The sequence below is a fragment of the Tauraco erythrolophus genome, chromosome 9 (assembly GCF_009769465.1).
Source record: "Tauraco erythrolophus isolate bTauEry1 chromosome 9, bTauEry1.pri, whole genome shotgun sequence".
Classification (NCBI taxonomy): Eukaryota; Metazoa; Chordata; class Aves; order Musophagiformes; family Musophagidae; genus Tauraco; species Tauraco erythrolophus.
Window position 1 is genome coordinate 11,619,890 of NC_141473.1, and position 20,691 is coordinate 11,640,580.

Sequence of the window (20,691 nt, forward strand, 5' to 3'; positions counted from 1 at the left end):
ACTCAAAATGATGTTGCTATCTTAGATATTCCAGCCACTAGATAAGACCTTATATTTCTGCTATAAATGAAATGTTCTGTTCTGCATACTCGTTATTAAGGACAAAAATCCTTCTTTAAAACCTTGCATTTTTACATCCTGGTTTACAAAGACAAATGGGAAGGGAAACATTTAACTGCAGTGCAGCTTGCAATGGAGTTTCCATCTCTGGACATTACAAAGTCCAGAGAGGATTTCTAGAAGAGGTGCTCTTGTTCAAACAGATTTAACAATATTGTTGCAAAAGCTGACTTGTCACCTGAAAGAGAACATCTCAAAAGCCCCACTCTGGGGCTTCAACTCCCTGGCATGTCACAGCAGAGGGCTGGGCTGCTATGGACACAGGCCACTGGACTGTACTCAGCACCAGCAAGAGTTCAGAGGCTCCTCAATGTTTGGAGATGAAGGATGCCTCTGCCATGAAGAGGTCTCAGGCCCCTCCTGACGAGCTCCCTGCAGGGCTGGTACCCATCTGATACGCCAGCATGACCCCTACAGTTCCTCTGCCAAGTCAGACAGCCTTCCCCAGCCTGTCTGCATCCGTCTGTCCCACTGGAGGCTCTGTGCCTTCCCTGCGCACGAAGGTACCATGCATTGTTGCTGAGTAAAAAGCCCTTAGCAGATAATTCCCAAGCAACGCAAAAAAAATTGTGTTTTCAAGTATTCCATAAATGCCCCTTTATGTGGTGCTGGTGGTGCCTGGAGATTGAAACAGATGCTCACTGCAGTCCTAGCTGAATGCATGGATGTTAGAAATCCATTTAGGTAACTACAGAGGTGTTCAGGACAGCAGCGGCTGAATTTAAATCCTCCTTCTCCCCTGGTGGAACAGACTGTGTTGGGAGTAAAAATGACGCCGTTTAACTTGTGAGAAGGCACATAGCTGTTCCTCAGGTTGGAAAATCTACTACTTTCCCCTCTCATTGCAACAACACACAGTAGGAGGGACTTTTCCTCTGCGGCATGGTGACGACTGGACATGCAGAGAGGCTGAGGTTTCAAATTGGGCTGGCACAGGCACACGGCCACCGGTGCAGTAATCGCTTCCCAAGTCAAAGAAGTGCCAAAAGTCTAGAGGTAAGGTATTTTCTTTAGCAGAAAAATAACAAAGACCTGGTCCCGAAAAAGATGAAACAACTCAACTCCACTTGAATAGGAAAGTGACAGCTGTGTGCATCTGGCAAAGGCAGCGTGTAGCGCACAACAGAAGAACACAACTACAGCTAGCAGGGGAAAAGGAAACCTTCCTGACAGCAAATGCAGTCCCGGTGTAGGAACACTCCAGGTCACCCGGCACCTTCTGTTTGTTTTGTTAGATCTGTTAAGAGATGATATGTTAAGAGTTTATCGGACTAGAAAGACTTAGCTGTTCCCTACGTAGGCTCCAGCGCCTGTGTTCAGACACGTGCTCGGCAGTACATTAAATCAAACGACTGTAAAACGTTACCACCTCCTCACAATTGGCAATGGCTTAAATTAAAGTGCTACGCCATAAATCTGCTGCAATTCATGATTAAGAAGTGGTCACATACTCATACCAGAAGTCGATGGGCTGTACCAAGCAATAATCTTGTCAGCTGATTGAAGTTAAATTGGATACATTCATCAAATAGAGCTGTAAATCACAGCCAGAAAAGGAATATACACCTTCCATATCCATGGTCTGGAAGTTAGAGGAGCTGCTGTGTGTCAAGCACTGAATGTAATTTTCAATAAGACTCCAAGTTAACTTTCTTTGCAACCGATGTCCACAGGAGTTTGCCATTGCAGCTGGACAACTACTACAACGATAATTTGATGCACAGAAGTTAAATGCACCTCATACGGTGTGCCATATTATTTCACCAATCCAATTTGGTTATTTTTTCTTACAGCTTTTTTAAAAATTGTTTTTGTTTCTTGCTTTTCAAATTCTTTATCCCTTTCTTGAGCTTCACATGAATCTTTTCTAAAGATAATCAGAAACTGACAGTCCCATCCCTCCAGTGCTAATGGCTTTCCATGCCCGAGTGAAGACTTGTAGCACTATATTTGCCTTTTGAAGAGGGAGTTATTTGCAGATGGATAGCACAGAGCAAGCTCTTCCAGAAATCTGAACACTTTGTTTATGATTACATGCAGGGTCAAGTATAATCTCCCGCTGCTCAGTTAAATGGCAGCAGCTTAGCTGAAAGTGAATACTACCGTGCAAAGGTGTCATAAATTATAAGCCACCTGGGTTGTGGGGTGAATGACAGCTGGCAAACTCCATCTTAACACCTCTAATACAGGTCCCTGTCCACCTGATGAGCTTTTGAAGAAAAAGAGGATTTACAGTGCCCAGGAAAATCAAAGTTATTGTTTCTTTTATCTCTCATAGTACTGCAGGTCATTCAGAAGGAGGACTTCTGCAGGCAGCTTAAATGATAAATAGCGACAAATTCTAAGGAGAAATGATACTGGTATTAGCAGTAATTTCATTTGTTGCGAGGCTGACAGACATGATGAAAAGGAACATTCCTTTGCGCCCACTGCTACTCCACCTCTGACCTTGGAGACAGCCGTCAGGAGCAGCTCTGCTCTTTGCTCCCATGTACCCACAGTGTCTGTGACAGGCAGAAGCTAAAACCCGTTCAAAGAACCTCTCTCGCAGCAAAACCACACAGTAGAAAATTGGTTGGATTAAACAAATCCGGGTGACGTTTCTGCAAGCAATGCCTAATGAGAACTGGAGTGGCACAGGGACAAAACTCAGCCTGGGTTTCCAGGGTGTCTGAGACCACATCAGGATATACACACAAAAGCTAACAAGGCTTGAACTTGAACCCCTGGATTACTACTGCTATTCCATGAATGCTCTAACATGAGTTCTCGATGCCTCCAGCTTTAACCGTAGCTTTCTGATACATGTTGAGCTTCAGTTTAGCTCTAACAACTTTCTATTTGCTTTCATTTGCCTTTTTTTTCTTTTTTTTTTTTTTTTCCTTTTAAAATCTTTCTGCTTTGTCAATGTAGGAACCACTTTCAAGGCTATCTTTTTTTCCAGGCATTTTTTGATTACTGGGCTAGAAATTCAAGTGTGCTTTACAGCAGTATAACTGGGGACCTGCATTGAATGCTGGTGGGGCAAATAAACCTAAACCATGGAAGGCTGTGCTTCAAAGTAAACTTGCTGAAAGGTTACAAGTGGCAGCAGAGGATACAAATAGCACATTAAAATAAACTAAGAAAAAGCTAGTCCAGCATAATGAATTGATCTGGGACCCCCAGGTGAGTAACAGCGAAGCTGCAGCCACTGTCTTGGCCACTATTGCTACTTGGGAGAAGGGCTCCAGCATGAGATAGGCAGAGAGCAATTGCTACAAATAAATAACTGGAAAGATGGCAGGCTGCTTGCTGGGATCGATACTCAAGAGTAAGTAAAAACTAATACAAATCCTCATTCCGAGCTGAAGCTGACCTTCCTGGGTTGAAAAGATTCAGTAAATGGGTGGAAAAAGTCAATTGGATACACACAAAACCATTTACACCCCTCCCAGAATCTCTTTAACAAGCAGACAACTTTTAGCACTGGAAAAAACAACTACAATCAAGTTCTGATTTAGCCAAAATAAAAAGCATAAAAGAGCTGCAGGGAAGTTGAAATAACAGACTGAGTATTCAGATTATTGTCTAAAAGGAAGCCTTCACGGTTTTAATTTCAGTAAGCAGAAGTGGCTTCTACAAGAATCTCGACATGGAGATCAATTTGCTTAGGTACTCACTCTTACCCCTGATGGAGGAGAAGAAAATGTAGGACCTGGCTGGCCAAAGGATCTTGCTGACGTAGTGATAAAAGATGAGCCGACATTTGGTGGATAATCTAAATAATGGATTACATACATTTCATGAAAATCTTGACTCATATTTAATTGCGTTAGCATGCTCAGTAAGCAACGCCCTATTTACATAATAATTAATTTCATAGTCTCTACACCAAACTATACACTGTTTTGTTGTACTATGGAAAGAAGTCATTGTCTGAAAGAAAAATAAATTCATACTTTGAAAGTCACAGTGTTGGCTTGTAGCCTTTCTATGCACAACCTCTAAAAAGTTTTCCTTGGAAGCTTGTATCACAGTTCATTTAAAATATCAACTTTTCCCCAGAGACTGACTTCCCTTTCAATTAAAAAAAAAAGTGGTTTTAACTATTACACATGCAACCATTCACCTTCGATACTAGATGGATTGAAAACCGCTGCATTATTTGGCGATAAATGCAATGTTCCATCTGCTGAGTTTAACACACACCGGATACCAGTGCTGGAAAAGAAAGAAAAGAACTTTAGGAGTATGTACAATGTGCCATAAATATTAAATCATAATTATTAGACAGTAAATTCCCAGTGTACAGCCACTGAAGTAAGGGATGCTCTGTTAGAAATTCAGTTGGAGGAGTGTCTCTAAAATAATACTTACTTATCTGAAAAAGCCATACATTTTTGGATGTGAAGACTTCCCTTAATGTGCTGATCCCAGTCCTACGTTGAAACAAAGAGATGATGAGCATAGGAAAAATCCTGAGCGAAATTTACAAGAGATTGCTTCTCCATTCAGTTTACCTTTCTAAAAACAACACTGAGATGCTGAAGATCAAACTGTGTGATGCTGGAGCCAAGCTCACCTTCATCCACTGCATTTGCTGATTCATTATCAGTTAGTTTACAAAAGGAGAGGTTCTCTGTATTAGTTTTTAAATCCAGTATATTTCTACTCATCCAGTTACTTCACTCTAGCTGAAGAGCTCCTCCTACAAGGTGTTGAGCACCCTCAGCTCCTGCAATGTCCACCATGAAGGTGCTCAGCACACAGGGCAGCCCGGACAAGGCTGACTCACTTCAATAGATTCACAACATTTGTCAAAGTACACTTAGCTATTTATACTTCCGTGATCCAAAGGAGGCAGCGTACTGAACACTAACAAACAGACCAACCGAAACTCACTATAATAACGTTTTTCCTGCCCCTTTAAAATGTTTAATGAAAAAAAGAAATGCTCAGCATGCCTTAGATGGAGGTTACTTCAGACAAGTCCTGTAGCTGCAGTAACCACAGCAAACCCTTTTGCGAACAGCTCCACAAAGTGTAAAAGGGAAACATGAAAGACCAAATATATTCGAATATCTCAAAACCCCGGGGCGTGTAAGTTTCAGGTGCTGTTTCATTTGCTGGCCACCTTCCTTCCTATCTACATGCTGTTATAACGCTTCTGTCAGGCTACCACTGGTGTGAAAACAGATGCCTTTGTGGTTAGGTGCCGGTCCGGCGATGCGACAGAAGAGGCCATGAGGACTTGTTGAGTGGGGCTCAGCGGGAGGCCAGAACATCGCCAGTCAGCACCCGCGTACAGCTGTGGGGCTCAAAGGCTTCTCCAGATCTGAGCTATATAACGTGACCTAAGCACACAGGCTCTCTGGGCAACCGGGAAGCTTCTTCTCCAGGGCGAGGTTGAATTTGGAGCTCCCTTGGCAGTATGAGCGGAGAAGTGGGAGTGTGGTCTGCACTACACATGCTGAGCAGCTTCTTGCATCCAGGCCAAAGTTGCTGGGGACCCCGAGTCCTAAATTTTCCTTAGAGCTACTAGAACGAGGAAGAGATCCCAACAGAGGAATTATTAAAATCATTTTATCAAAATGTGGTGTTTTGTTTAAGCAAGCTGTTTCCACAAGGCTGTTACGAAGAAGCCTTCATGATCAGAAACACCAAGAGAAGGGGAGAGGCAGAGAAAACCGCAAACGCGGTTACAATGCCATCCTGAGAAGCAGGGGATCAGCTTCCAGCTCCTCCTCCCCTCGCTCTGGGCCCGTGAGAAGAGCTGCGACCCCGGCCTGGACCTCACGTTTCTCAGCCACGCCAGCGCTGTAAGCTTGCAGCGAGACGTGAAACAAAACCAGATCTCAAAACCCCAGTAATTGCCATGAAACAGACACACGACCGACACTCGGAGCAAAACTACAGCCCTTTGTTTCCGCTTCTCTCCGGGCACCTCTGCGGTGACGGACGCTGGCGGCAAGGGGCGGCGGGAGCCGGCGGCCAGATCCATCCATCACCGGGCAGCCCCTTCGTGGGTCTGAACCGTGCCCCGGGGGGGCACTTTAGAACCACTCACCTTGGGATCGAAGATCTTTGTGTCGCACAGGGCACAGACGTGGGGGAAGTGGAGAGGGGCCCCGCCGCGGAGGTCGCCTGGCTGGCAGGGCGGCAGGGAGCGGGCGGGCAGGTCGGGCGCGCCGCCGCCCCGCTCCTCCGCCTGCCGCATGCGAGGGCTGCCGAAGCTCTGCACGCCGCGGCGGCGGCGGCCGAAGGCCGGGGGGGTGGCCGTGCCGAGCTTCGTGTCAGGTGTCGGCTCCTCAGGGTCGTAGAGCTCGTTTCTTATTTCGTACTGCTGCTGACTCGCCGGCGGCCACAGGCTGTCGCCAGCCGCGACGTCAGGCTTGTTTTGGCTGGGGAAATTAGGGACGTTTTCCCACTGGTTGCTTGTAGCGCTGCCATGCAGGACGGGGCCGGGATCTCCTTTCGGATGGGCGCCGGTGTGCGGGTCACTGGGGAAGGACCGTGCTGCTCCATAGGCGTCCTTGGGAAAGGCGGCTGCCGCCTCCCTCCCAAAGGGACCCTCGTAGCGTGGCCCTGCTGCCGGAGAGGCCGTGTGGGCACCGCTGGCGAGGAAGCCGTGCTGGCTGGGCTGGTCCCCCTCCGAGGCGTACGCCTGAGGGGTGACGGCGGCGGCGTTTTGCTTGTTGTATTCGTAAAAGCTTCCGCCGGCGGAGGTGGAGGCACCCGCCTTGTTGAGACCCACCACCACGGGTTGCTGGCTGGAGGTGGGAGTCATGACGCCTCCGAAGGGACTCATGACGATGGTGTTGGGGGTCTGGGCGGGCGCCAGGTTGCCCCCCGTGGCAGCTAAAGCTGGGCTCTGGGCGGGAAAGGCAATGCCGCCAGCAGGGAATGCGGCGCCGGCGATGCCAGGCCCCTGCGGCGGCCCCGCGGCGTGGCCCTGCGGGGCGCTCATTACGGCGGGGTGCCTCAGCTGGTTGAAGAGCGGCTGGGACATGGCCACTTTGGAGAGCACCTGGTTGAGGACAGTGGCGGCCGCCGGGTTGTTGGTGACGGCAGTCTGAGCCAACTTCAGCCGGTGGAGCGTGAGCTGCGCCTGGAGCTGCGCCAGCTGCAGACTCGCCGGCGAGGGGAGCAGGGGGCTCGGGGCGCCGACGGAGAACGGAGTCTTCTCCAGGAGCTTGGCAGCACTGCAAAGGACCAGGATCTGGGTTAGCCAAATTCACCCGACATCTACCTGCACTCGCCTCCCACTAAAGCTTGGTGTTGCATACACAGCTGCTCCGGAGATTTAGCTTATCTAAATCCAGGGAAAGCAATTGACGATGTAGCCATAACTTGTCGTCTTCCCTCCGACATCTGCTGCTGCATCCCTTTCAATCCAGAAGTTACTATGGAGACAAGTATGCCAAAGATCTCTCTTTAAACCCCTCACTGCATCCCTCTGGATCAGGCCTTCAGCTCATTTTAAGTACCCCTAGGACTCACGCCTCTAACGCAGACCAGGAACAGTGGCAACATAAGCCCCAAATCTATGTTTTTTCCCTCTTTTCTGCATTTTATGCAACCTCCTGCCTCCCTTCTGAGACATCACTGCTCCTGACTCATTTTGTGACACTACCATTACTCGCTTTTCCCATAGAGCAGGAGGATATAAAGAAAAGGACATCAAATGGGTCTGCGAAGCCAGCCCTGTAGGTAGTTCACACCTAGCACATCTGGCTGCATAAAGCAAGATGAAGTACACCACGTGTATTTATTATAATATAATTGTTCACAGTTCTCATTTAATTAATCTGTACAGCAGCTTGTTTCGTAACAGTATATAGTTACCCTGATGTGCAGGTGCAAATATAGAGGAGGAAAAAAGTGTATGATTTGCCAGAAGCTGGAGCAACTACAAACAAACCATCCTGAAGGGTTTTCCCAGTTCAGCTGGAATGTAAGGCAAAATTTCTGCAGTGCCAGCTGGTAAAAATCAAGGTCTTTATACTTTCTAGAAATCAGAGGTGCATTGAATGTCCTCCTTCAAGTCTCATACATGGGATGAATAAATGATGACTAAATTTCCTGCTTGAATTCCAGAGCTGGGAAAACAGGAGATGACATTTTCAGGCGTATGGTAGTTCCTGGCTTTGGGAAGCACCTTTGGGACATCTCACTAGTTCAAAGCATCACCGACCGTTCTTCCCCCCACCCCGTCAAACCCTGCAAACACAAAATAGCAAAAAACAAATCAAAACGGGTCAAGTCTAGCAAAGTTATAAGCAAGCGAAATGTTATAATGGAAAACGTTAGGCAGCACTAGCTTCCAAGCAGCTGCACCCACCCTGCTTTTAATGCCTATCCTGTACCCTTCCAGGATGCCTCCTGCATCATCTGTGGCAGGGCCAGCCTGGTTCACATGTACGTACACCGTCCCGCAGCCACGCTCCCTCTGTATGTCATGCTGCCTACGCTTGGATACCATCAGCCATTTTCATGCCCCTACCAGAAAAATGTTAGCCATCACTTTTTCCACCACCTAGAGCCTCTGCTCACAGACGGCACAGCTACTCAGCACATTACAAATGGCAGTTCATTCTGAAAATGACAGCAGAGAGCACTCGAATAACAGGGATGTGGTCCAAAGCTCAATTAATTTATATTGTAAAAATGTATTGAGTTTCATTTTGGGCCTTTCAAAGCAGCAGGAGCTATGCATCAACTGCCACGCAACCCTCACTGTTAATAATTGGCCAATTTGCTAAACTGCATGGGTGAAGTTGTAGTTAATGATAAATGTCTTGTCAGCATGCTACATTTGAAAACCACAAATTAGGAGAACATCTGCTTAAATTCAAAGTATGACTAAGAGAAAATGAATGGGTTTCATATTTAACGTTTAACTTCCACTAGCAACTGCAAGGCACATCTGTCTCCCAAAATACAAAACGCCGTTTGGATAAGCACATCATTATGTAATGACGAGACTCTCTGCCAGCACAAGCTGACATCAGCGCACTTCAGAGCTGAGGTGCCTTTTGTTTTCCCATGTGGCTTCCATCGCTTACTCTCTGACTATAGCGCAGTTTGATGGAAATTTGGTTACGGGCAAGAGTCAGGGCACAAGTACGGTCAAAATAACACAGAAGCTCTCAGAAACCCCAGCCTGTGAGATCCTGAGGACCCATAAAATGTGCTGAGGAGCCCCGCAGCATGCGAGGAACTCAGTGAGCAGAGAATCCCATGCTGGCACACACGCTGTCATCACTGCCGGGGGATGTGGCACGACCCTTTGCCTGGGCTTTATTTTGCCATTGGCATCTGGAGCATCCTGGCTTATGGTGTGCTGTGTGGGACTTGCCACAGTCCTGCCAATTGTTTCATTTCATAGCTGGCTATACCTTTTGTACACTAAGTAAGCTGTAAAACTCTTTAAAAAAGTTTCCTAGAGCAGGCAAATAAGAACTGTCTGGTGGTCTTAAAATAAAAAGCCAGCAACCAGCATACGACGTTTTTAGGCTCAGGAGCCACAGATGACTCCTGTTCCCAGCAATCTAATTCCACCGTGCTGCAAGCCTACGCAGCAGCGTGCACATCCCAACAGCTGCGGCCACTTCCCAGCTCTGGTGGCTACCTGCTGGACATGGGCATGGGCTTCCTCTCTCCAGTGAAACCGTCTCACTTGACGCTCCCTCAGCCTCCTCATATTTTGACCAACTTTTGAGCACAACTGTATGTCTCTAAGAAATCCCTCAGCACAAAAGTAGTGCCCTGCCAGAGCATCCCACGGCTGGGCATGCCCGGGGTGCTTGCTGCAATAATTTCTGGGCTCTGCAGCTTGGCATGGAGAAGGCAAGGGCAGGAGTGCCCTGCACAGCTGCATGGTGGGCTGCCTCCAGTCCCCCAAGGCCAACAGCTTTGGGTCCTGCTGTGGAGCAGGGCAGCACTCTGCTCCCTGTGCCTACCAGCTTCACCCCCGGACTTTGAGCTAGCAGTGGAAAAAACTGAGGAGCTGCAGGGAGCCACCTCACCTGAAGAAAAATTAATGCCGTAAGGAGAAGCTGCAGCCTCCAAGTCACTCTTAGAGGGACAGAATTAGAGTGAAGGGTCACTCCATGCATCAGTAGGTCTGGGAACGGCCACAGCCTCAAAATCCAGCTGTCTGCTATGAATTTCCAGATTTCAGGGTGTTTCAGGTTGCAGACTTTATCCTCCCACAGCAGAAACAGAAAGCAAAGAAGGAAGGGTATGTTCATGGCTCAGTGGGAAAAGCAGATACGCAGGTGGGAGGTTGGGAGAAGAATACTTTGTGTATAAAGTATCTTCTAGAGTGAGACCCAAATTTGAGGATTTCTATTCTGTTACAAAATACAGGACGTAAGAAATACATGGGTCTGGTGTGCATAGCTTTGAAAATTTCTTTCCCTCTTTCTGTTCTACAATCATAATATTTACGTACTTGATAACATAATTTTGCAAATAATCCTGCGACAGATTTACTAAACTATTGGAAACTGTAAACACGAAGTGAAGACAGCACTCAGCTAAGGCATTTCATGGGGGTTGTTCACTACTTGTACACACACACCTCCCACCCTAGCTCGTCCTCAGGTTACCAAAATGCAGCCTCCACCTGCTCGTGAGGAGTCTCTGCTGCAAGATGGTTCAAAGCAGCTGAATGAAGCTCTCATTCTCCATTGAGCACCCAGGGAATTAGCCTACATCAGCCAAAGTTAGCTCTATCCCATGCAGAACATTCCGAATTATAAGGTCAGCGATGTAAAAAGTAAACAGAAGTTGTCCTAGTTGTCCTCTTCGTTTATTTATTTAACTTAGATGTACAGCTGGGCTACACCAGCAGTCTCTTTGCATAACTAGAAAAGCCAGGAACGATCTTTCTTTACTAAAAAAATGACAGGCAGGAGCGCTGCCATATAGTTTCCACAACGAAATCCATAAAACAGGCAAGTTTTCGCGCCGCTCTGAGAGGCAGGAGTCGAAGATGCGCATCAACCATTGCTATAGTCACAATGAGACTGCAAACACTGGCAAGGCTATATTGCTGTAAATCAATTCAGCCCATCTGCTACCCCTGTAATCCCTATCATGCTTTCAGCATCCAAGAACAGCCAGCAACACACAGTGTTGGAGGTAAAGTATCTAGATGGCTGGATTCTTTGAGTAATCCTGTCTACAAGAGTGATGAAAAGGCTGAACACAAAACATGTCTATTAGAACAGATCGACGATCTGGAGCTTGACTTTCTAAATGACAAAATTAAGGATTTTAAAGTGCTGCCCAGCACCTTTGGAAACTAAGAAATAAATTAAAAAATCTAAACTAATAAATTTATGATCTTGGCTGCAACTATTTATTTAGGAACTATTTACACACAAAAATATTTGAAAGGCTACATAGGGTGAGAATTTGAATACTTTAAAAAACCCTCCTAATTCATAGCGGTGCAGAACTGGTTTTCTTGCATTTTCCATGAATCTTGCACACTTTCTAAGATTTTTACATTCCCTTCCCCATGATGCATTTGGTTTTACAGATAATTACATCTGAAAGATAAATATTTAATATTTTTTGCTCCGCAACGGGTGCTTTTTTCCAACCTATCTGTCTTATTGTGTTGATTTCAGAATTAAAGAGGCTAAGGATACTAAGACACCCAAGTATCCTAGATGTATGACTACTCTGCATTAAGACAGTATTAGATTTGAGACCATATTTGCAATAGCATGCTGGCTTTTCATCCATTAAAGCTGCTTCTGAATCAATTTTTCTAACAGCTAGCAAACTTTAAATTTTTAATTCAGGACTCTTGAACACATCAAAGAGAATCGTTTCCTAATTATCCAAGCACAAAAACAATTATATGCTATTACACAGCAGTGTGAACATCCCTTCCTCATAATGTATCATTTATTCAAAATGCATATTCTCTAAATTCATCCAAAACAATTGCCGCTGTACTGCAAGAGCAAATAAAAAAACCTTAAAAATAAATAAATCAATTGTTATATAGATGAAGTTGATAAGATATTTAGGGTATATCTGGTATTCAAATAAAGATGCACCAATTGACAGTACTTCAGTGAGATTACATGTTTGCACGTGAGGACAGAATTCGGCCTCTTGAACTCAAGGGATCTGGATGCTGTATTTCAAACACTGGTACAAGTAAAGACAAAGTTCAGCAATCTCAACAACATGTATTAATTATGAGAATAATTATTATGATGATATTTTATGCCATGCTGTTTTGCTGATCCCATTAAGAATACAGGGCTTGTGTTCACTTTTGCTTGTTGAATAAACCCAGCACTTATGCCAATAACGACTAGTGCACTGGTTAAAAAATGGACACAGGAACTTTTTCCTATACTCTAGACTGCACCTGGCCGATACTAAATGACTGTTTTCTTTCTCTTCAGCTCCACAAGAAATATTTTCCTTGGGTTTTAGTGAAATTAACTTTCTTGGTCAGGAAAGCTTGGAAAGTCTGCTAAAAGGAGAAAAACCCTCCACCCTTATAATTTAAGCTCTGAAATCATCTGCCGCTGAACTTTTTATTTGCTGAGTTCTGGTTAGAAATTATTGAAAAAAAAAGAGATCATGTTTCACAGTAAATTCAGCTAATGATGGGGAGCACTAAAAACCTTAAGCTACTTTAATATGTTTATAAGCTACAAGTAAAACCCTTCTTATCCCAAATAACGATTTCTAAACCCCTCCATTATACTACTGAAAGAGTAAAAACATCAGCCAATGTATACATGTGTTTTGCCAAGTAAGTTTTGCATATGTTTGGCAATGGTAAAGTCTATTATCTGGACAATCACTCAACCTAATAGTTAGCCGGAAGACAAAATGTAAAATGCCATCACAGAGCTGCTAAACTGGAGGTTTACAAAGCTAATAGGAGTTAAGCGCCTGCCTCCTTCTAAGAGTCCTTTTTGCTCATTTGAAACTCTCAGCCAAAATGTTCTCTACCTTTGTTCATATGCAGAGAAGTCAGGCAATTACCACTGGGAAAGGGACAAGATAAAGGGGCAAATACAGCAGCTGTATCTTGGATAACAGTTGTGATCACAGAAATAACATTGGAAGCGATCTTAGGGGGATGGTTAGACCAGCTCCCGTGACGAGATCAAGCTGAACTCAACCGCTCTTGACATATTTATTTAATCTGCTCTTAGGAACATTCTTTGGTGGAGATTTCACAACCTCCATCCAGGGACATTAATCGCTCAACTCCCCTCAGACTCATAAAGCTCCTCTTAAAGCCTATGGTGGCTCTCTGCTAACAGCATAAACCAATCGTCCCACGCACACAGAGAACGGCTTCTCTTATCTTCCTGCAGTTGTTATCAAATCTTCTCTATAATCATCCCAGCTCCTTTCTCTGCACATTTTGTGTGTTGCATTTGTTCGCAACGCCCAGTATGATTGCTTTTCTTCATAACAGCACAACCTCGCGGTCCCTGTCACACCCAGCCCCTTTCCTGAAGAGCTATTGCCCAGGGATGTTGGTTGGGAGGGATCTCTGGAGCTCAGCTGGTCTGACTTCCCACACAGGAAAGGCTAGCTCTGCCCTTTCTCCTTTTGACTGTCCAGTGGATTTCTCATATCACCATTTCATATTGCCCTCATCAATATTGCATCCAGGTTATGTCAGATCCAGTTTGTCAGGATTGCTCTGGCTTCCCCGGCTGCCTCCAGAGCACTTGTAAATCCTCTCTTCTTGGCACTAGCTGCAGATTTAATGAATGCTTTCTTTACCCAAGTCATCAATGAAAGCATCAAATAGACTAAAATTGTTCCCAAGAAGGGAATCGCGATGCACCTTTCCATTTTCTCTCCAAACACCAGTAATTCAAGGACATTGTATCCACCTCGCAGCTCTGCTTTGCGTTCTGGAGCGACCACGCGCTTTCCTCTGACAGTTAATTCTGCTAAAAAAAACCACAACTGCCTTATTTGCAGTTATTTGCAGAATAAAAGGGTGGATCACCTCTGGTGAGACAGATTCCTTAGTAACAACTCTTGCTCTATAGTTCTGGGAGAGTTGATTTGAAATGTTGTTTAAAATCAACTATGTGTTCTGGTTTTTTTTACAGAAACATTTGCTTCTTTTTTATTTAGCCCCTTTCAAATGCTGAATCCAGTGCCATAGACAACAATCTGCATTTACGGCGCAAGAACAACAAAACCAGCTACCATCAAAGTCTGCGCTGGCCATCACACTTCCTACTCCTGTAATTCAGTACACGTTTTACTCCGGAAATATGTTTCTTATATTGTGCGGAACTCCAGATTATTTCTGGAGTTGCTTCTTTCTGCTTTCCCTCATGCAACGCATCTCTACATAAATATTTAATTAGGCAAAGTTCAACTCCTTTCCAGCAAGGGACGTAGTCTAACGATTGCACCACCTAAAACCACGATTACAGGTAACGATTTTCAGAAATTGGGAAAGTTATTGTTTCATTGTGTGACATTTAAACGTTGTTTGGTTTTGATGATGCACCACAGTATGTCAAGGAATAGTGTGCACACAGGAACGCTGGCCTACATTTTACCTTTCAACAGGCAGCCATACAAATTCCTTTAGATATACTGCAACCATCTATCTGCAACTGCTTCCTAAGGAAACATAATTCTTTATTTACCAAAGTTAAAGAAACTTATTTAAAAAAACTAATTTTAAATGTATGCTAAAACCTGTCAGAAATAGCTATAGCACCAGATCAGTTGCAAAGATCTAAATTAGCACAGAAATCATGTCACAGTTTTACGGAGATTTCAGCTCATGCCGCCAGAGTCTGGCAGTGCCATGCTGCCTGTGCCTGCCTCCTCGGCACCCTTCCTGCAAACAGCTCTTATCATCTTGGCTTCAAATACCCTTTATGGTCCGAAGCCCCCACGCCAGATTATCCCTGCCAACCAGCATCCAGCAAGGCTCCTGTAAGAAGGGGTGTCGGGCGTCCCCAATAACCTCATCACCCTGACAGCCGTGGTTACCCGGAGGCAGAGGGGCACAGGAAGCCTCTTGGGAGGGGAAGAACAGGGAGAAAGGTGGTGTGGACGGTAATGTAAGTCCACAGGGTGAACGAAGAGGCCAGGACAGGGACTGGTGTTGGCAGAGCTAGGTAACCCCTGCGGGAACAGGGTAAGCGGCTCCAGCAAACGCACCCCTGCTTCGGGGATAGTGTCTGCTGCTCTGCTGCGTGGCTTGGTGCTCGCAGCACAGCTCCCAGCCTCCCCTTGAAAATGAAAGAAATCTGGGAAGAAATTATCTGGAAAGCTTATTATAACTTCAGGGAAATAAGAAAATGCAGCCTTTAAAAAAAAAGAAAAAAGTCAGAAACCCTTCAAAGGCTTTTTACAGGAGCATGTAGACAAATGTCCAACTGAAAAATAATCCTAGGCATGTAGTACTTACTAGAAAAGATATTGCAGCAATATCTCACCGCACCTTCTGCTAATGTGTTTTCCATGGTTTTGTTAAACACTACAAAAATAATAAGTTTGAGTGTATCAATATCTCGCACTGCCTGGAGGCCCAGCCGTTTTCATTTCTGTATTGAAAGTAGGAAGCATAATGTGGCAGGCAGATAATTCCTCGTTTGAATAAACCATTTCTATTTCACAGTAATATAAGACAATATAAAAGCCGTTTTACAAAGGTAATGTCTCCAGTTTGTAGACAAGAAAATGACATACAACTATGGAAAGGGTAAAGTACTAAGAAGGATTTTTATTTCTAAGTATCTTCATTTATGCTCAAAGAAAGGATTGCCACTTGTGGGAAAAAAAAAATAATCTTAAACTCATCTTTTTTATCCTTTTATTTTTAAATATTAATCTCAATGATTTATTTGAAGAGTTTAATGAAAAAGCATATTAGAAAATTAAGTATCTAGGAAAACACTAGTCAGCGTTCATAACGGTAATGGCACAGGCTACGGATCTCTTTTGTTTGTACCCTCGGTCAGCCGAAAAGCAACAGCTTGCAACTAAAAGTCACCCAGGAGCATCACAATCATTTCATAATTAATGTAGTATCACCACCTCCTCTAAATGCTGTTTAAATGCTGTGTTACCAACCACCATAGCACAAGAGTGCATGAGGAGAAATGCTGGAATAGCTCCTACCTAAAGGGGCCAATATAATTTGCTTTTTCTTTACCACTAATATTTACAAGTAGGCAATTCAGAATCATAGAATCATAGAATCATTTAAAGTAATAACTTGAAAAAAAAAAAGAAAGAAAGCTTAACTTATTTTTAAATCAGATTTCTGATTAGAAAACCAGAACCTCTGTGGATTTCCTAAGATATATATTACATAACTATATACTTAAGCCAATTTTTCAGTTTTCCTTTAATGTATATTTTAAAAGCACACAAATGTTATAAATTCCTATTGTTTACATACCCACATGCGTTACTGGTATACATAAATTATATACGAATCTTATGAAGCCCAGATCTAATTCATCTGTAACTGAAGCATGCTGCAAAGCCTTTCCTGATTTCACTGCAGCAAAAGCAATGCTCTGTATCCCTGTTCAGTTATATTTAATTTAAACATAAAACATCAAAGAAGATTGCTTTCTTTTCATGATCTCTTTGAAATCAGCCTTTAATACTAGGCCATCATATTCATACTGTTACGTGGAAGTAATATGCAGTATATTTTGGCCTAGAAGCTTTCATTATCTATTTTGCAACGAACACTGCTCACTTTTTTCTTTAATGCATCACAATTTCTATGCTAAAGATATTTTAATGTGAATCTTAAAAGATATATAGGAGGTTTTATTTATTTTTCTTACGTGAAAGGGCAACAGTTGGTATGAATCAGACCTGAGTATGTTCCTTCTGGCAGAAAACAGCCTATGCCAGAACTGCAGGAACTCTTTGGCTTTGAGAAGTTTAATTTATTGTCTTGAATAATAAACTGCCATTCAATCAACCTTGTGAAACAAAACATAAAGCAGGCCAGTGCTTAAATCTTGAACAGGGACCAAAAGAGTTTTCCACAAAGGAAGCAAAACTGGGAGAAGCATTTTATATTAAATATCATCCATTATTTTATTCTCCCCTTTTGTCTGCCTTCAGCATTAATTAGGAATAACCAACAGTTAATATGCTCCAAGCTCTCCATGGTAAAATTGATTAGTACACTAAGACGGAAAGTAAGAATCGTTTTTTGATGAAAAATATCAGGTTTCAGAGCACTGCATGCGGCAGCTGTAAGGAAGGAAAAAGTGTGAAAATATTAACCCGTCCATGACACTCAGCTGGGCATTTGCCCAGTCCTGCTGACAAAACTATCAATGCAGACGGCTGGTGTGGTTAATAAGTGCATTATTTCCTCTTAATTTTTGCTTGCTGGTTTTGTCCATTTTTACTATAACGCACTCTCCGCTCAGTTGCTGTACTCTATATGTCTAATTAGCTTACATGACTACGGAAGAATAGGTAGTAATGCATTCTGCTGGCCTGCACAGTAGATATTTTTCCTAATAGAAATTTCCTAGTAGAATTTTTTCCTAATATCCAATCTAAACCTCCCCTGGCGCAACTTGAGGCCATTTCCTCTCCTCCTATCCTTTGTTACTTGGGAGAAGAGACTGACATCCACCTCACTACAACCTCCTTCCAGGTAGTTGTAGAGAGCGATAAGGTCTCCCCTCAGCCTCCTTTTCTCCAGGCTAAAGAACCCCAGTTCCGTCAGCTGCTCCTCATAAGACTTGTGCTCCAGACCGTTCACCAGCTTCGTACCTCTTGTGTTACTGATGTATCTTTTAATCTTAATACACTCTGAGACTCAGATTCAGTTTTCTGTGTGAAAAGATGTCTAAGAAAGTTGTAACTGCTTCTAGTTTTTGGATTTTTTTTAATACATAATTATTTTCTTTAAAATTACTTATTTCCCAGGCTTTACTTCTGAAAATAAAAATCTGTCATGAAGTATAAAATATCAGTTATTAAAAACAAATAAAAAGACAGAAATATTGAATAATGTTGCTCTGATTCTTTCTTCTTTTTTTTATTCCAAGGAACTCTGAATCGTCTAATGAAAGCATTTCCAAATTCAACTGTCTTTGAAATATTTGGTATTTTGACTTCTTTCACATTTTGCAAATAATTCTGTGCCCACTGGTTGTAAACGACATTAATATAATTCTTTGTTTGTGCCTACTCACAGACCATGAGGCTTATTACCGGGTGCTTAACCATGGCAAATCAATAGGATTCAACTCGGTATGGAATGCCTTTTAAAGTATAAAAGCCCTGGTATTACAAAAAAGCTAAGCACTATGAGAAGCTATTGCGCAAACCAGATCGTGTCATTAATTTGAAATCCCAGTTAGCTGTTACCGCCAGAGCTGCGCACGCCTGCCTTTCCCTTCGCTACAGAAAGGGCTGTACTTGAAAATTTAATTTTAAAGATCGCTAAGATACCCCGCTTGGCAGATTAGCGTCCCTCCTCGCTGGAGATGGGGCAGACAGGCATTTCGGCACGACGCTGGGAGGACGCGGGTGGCACGACGCGATCCTACCTTCTTGCAACATGTAAGGCTGCCGGGAGCAGCGAGCCGGTGCGGAGGAAGCGTGGCCAGGAGCCGATGTCAGTGGTGCCCACATGTCTCCTGGTAACATCTCGCTAACATTCTACCTGCTCTCTGCTCCCCGACTATTTAAAAGCTTCCTTCCAGAAAGTCACAACTTTAGGAATGAAAAAAAACCACCCACCCCAAATGGAGGACTGGAAAGCGGATCACGTGGCCGCTGAGAGCTGGTCTTGTTGCATTACACGCAGCAAGTGTGGATGGCAAACAATATCGGTTGATGTTTATGCCATATGTTCTCGGTCTCTTCACGTATCAGCACCAAAATCCTGTTTCTGCACAGTGTAACGCCATGGGATCCTACCGGGGAGAGGATCGCAGCCTAATTAGACAAACTGTGGAAAAACACGGCACGTTATTGAAGACCGAGACTTTTACAGAGCGAGCCCTTTCTCTGGAAGGAAACAAGCATTACCCAGGTAAAGTTTGAACAATTTCTTAAAACGCACACTCAAACACATCGTGTTCTAACCCCTGAGCAATTTGTCTGTGTTCAGACTTGCTGCCTCCCAAGGACAGTTGAGGTTTTGAGGAAAGACACTGTTGCTATTTGGGCTAATGTTATTGCCAAAGTCAGCTATCCACCTCTTCAGAAATAGTCAACAGAAAGGGAATTCATTGTCCAGCACGAATCCACCAGCCCAAACGCACACGAACGCTGAGCTGCGCCACAGACTTTGCTGGGACTCTAAAGCAAGGGCAAGGGGCAACGCAAAACCTGCACACCCTTAACGCAGTGTTTGATGAGTTATCTCAGCAGGTCTCCCCTGGTTGATGATCCATCCCAGTTAAACCAAAGCTTTTTGAGACCAAGTTTTGCACCTTCCTAAACCAAAATATTATATACTTTACATCTGGATGTCAAAATTATTGATCTTTCCAACATGTCACATTACTCAAAAATCAACATAGACACAAAAAACGTTATTCTCCTTGTCTCTGCTTCTAACATACCTCAATGTATACATCAATCAAGAAATAATGAGCTGTTCTCCCATATCCAAAGACCAAATAAGCCAGATATTCCTATTTTTGCCTGGAGTACACTACACCCATCAGACCACTCTCCTTACAGCTGTTTAGCTGGCCACTCTACTAACCTCCTGGGACACAGCAAGAGCTTGTTAAAACTTTCTTTTTGTAATTAAGAGCATTAGTCAGGAAACCTTTCACAGTTGCAGTGGCATTCTATATGTGACATGATCCTTCTATGGAAGATGCTGTTTCCAAAATTACTTTGCACTAAGGCAAACCACAAACTAAATTGGCGTGTGAATACTCACCTCTTACCTTCAAAAAAACCCAACACTGTGATTCTGCAATACTTTACGCTTGCTGAAAGCGGAGCCCGGAGGGGGTCTCCATCCATATTTTCTAATTATCTTTCTTGCCTTCTTTCTTTCTCCCCACACCATGTCAGAGCACTCTCCCCACCTCTCCAAAAGAGAAAACTGCTGTTCAAGTTTCTGGCTTTTCTCCAAATAAAAAAGCCCTATCTTTAAGAGACGGCAAAGACTGTGACTGAAAGGGGAAAGGCGCCTAACAGGTGGTCCAAGAGTGTTCCTTCACACATGCAACTCCCATCAGGAAACAGCGGAAAATTCTGGGGAAGGAGAAGGAATGAGTAAAACCTACAGGGCTTTACTACAGCCTGTCCCATCTCCCCCTGACATTGACGCCCTCATGCTCTCCTCTGCATCTGCGTTACATTAAACACGACGAAGAAACACAAACCAACTTTCACTTGAATTTGAACTCTCCATTTCATGTCACCCTCAGGACAATCACGTGAAACACATATGGCAAGTTCAGCCTGGGAACCTTTCTGGCCAGGAGCAGAGCTAATCCTCACCGCTGCCCGCATATGGCTTGGGACTGAACGCTGCAGGTTCCTCCCTGCCTGCAGCTGCCGGCCCAATCGGTGGCACGGGCAGGGCTGGCC

The 20,691-nt window shown here is 44.0% G+C and overlaps 1 protein-coding gene across 2 annotated transcripts in view; it reads right to left on the reverse strand.

Annotated features, from left to right (window-relative positions):
- Positions 1-20,691, reverse strand: part of RBM20 (RNA binding motif protein 20) — a 102,178-nt gene that overhangs the window by 16,628 nt on the left and 64,859 nt on the right. Inside the window, exons 2-5 of one of the 2 annotated variants that reach the window (XM_086616761.1) lie at positions 6,170-7,304; positions 4,480-4,541; positions 4,232-4,323; positions 3,789-3,880 (exon numbers count right to left, since the gene is read on the reverse strand). In XM_086616761.1, the coding sequence (XP_086472887.1) occupies positions 3,789-3,880; positions 4,232-4,323; positions 4,480-4,541; positions 6,170-7,304 (1,381 nt within the window). Of the gene's footprint in view, positions 1-3,782; positions 3,881-4,231; positions 4,324-4,479; positions 4,542-6,169; positions 7,305-20,691 lie in introns of both variants that reach the window. The other variant, XM_086616760.1, reaches the window with a different exon arrangement.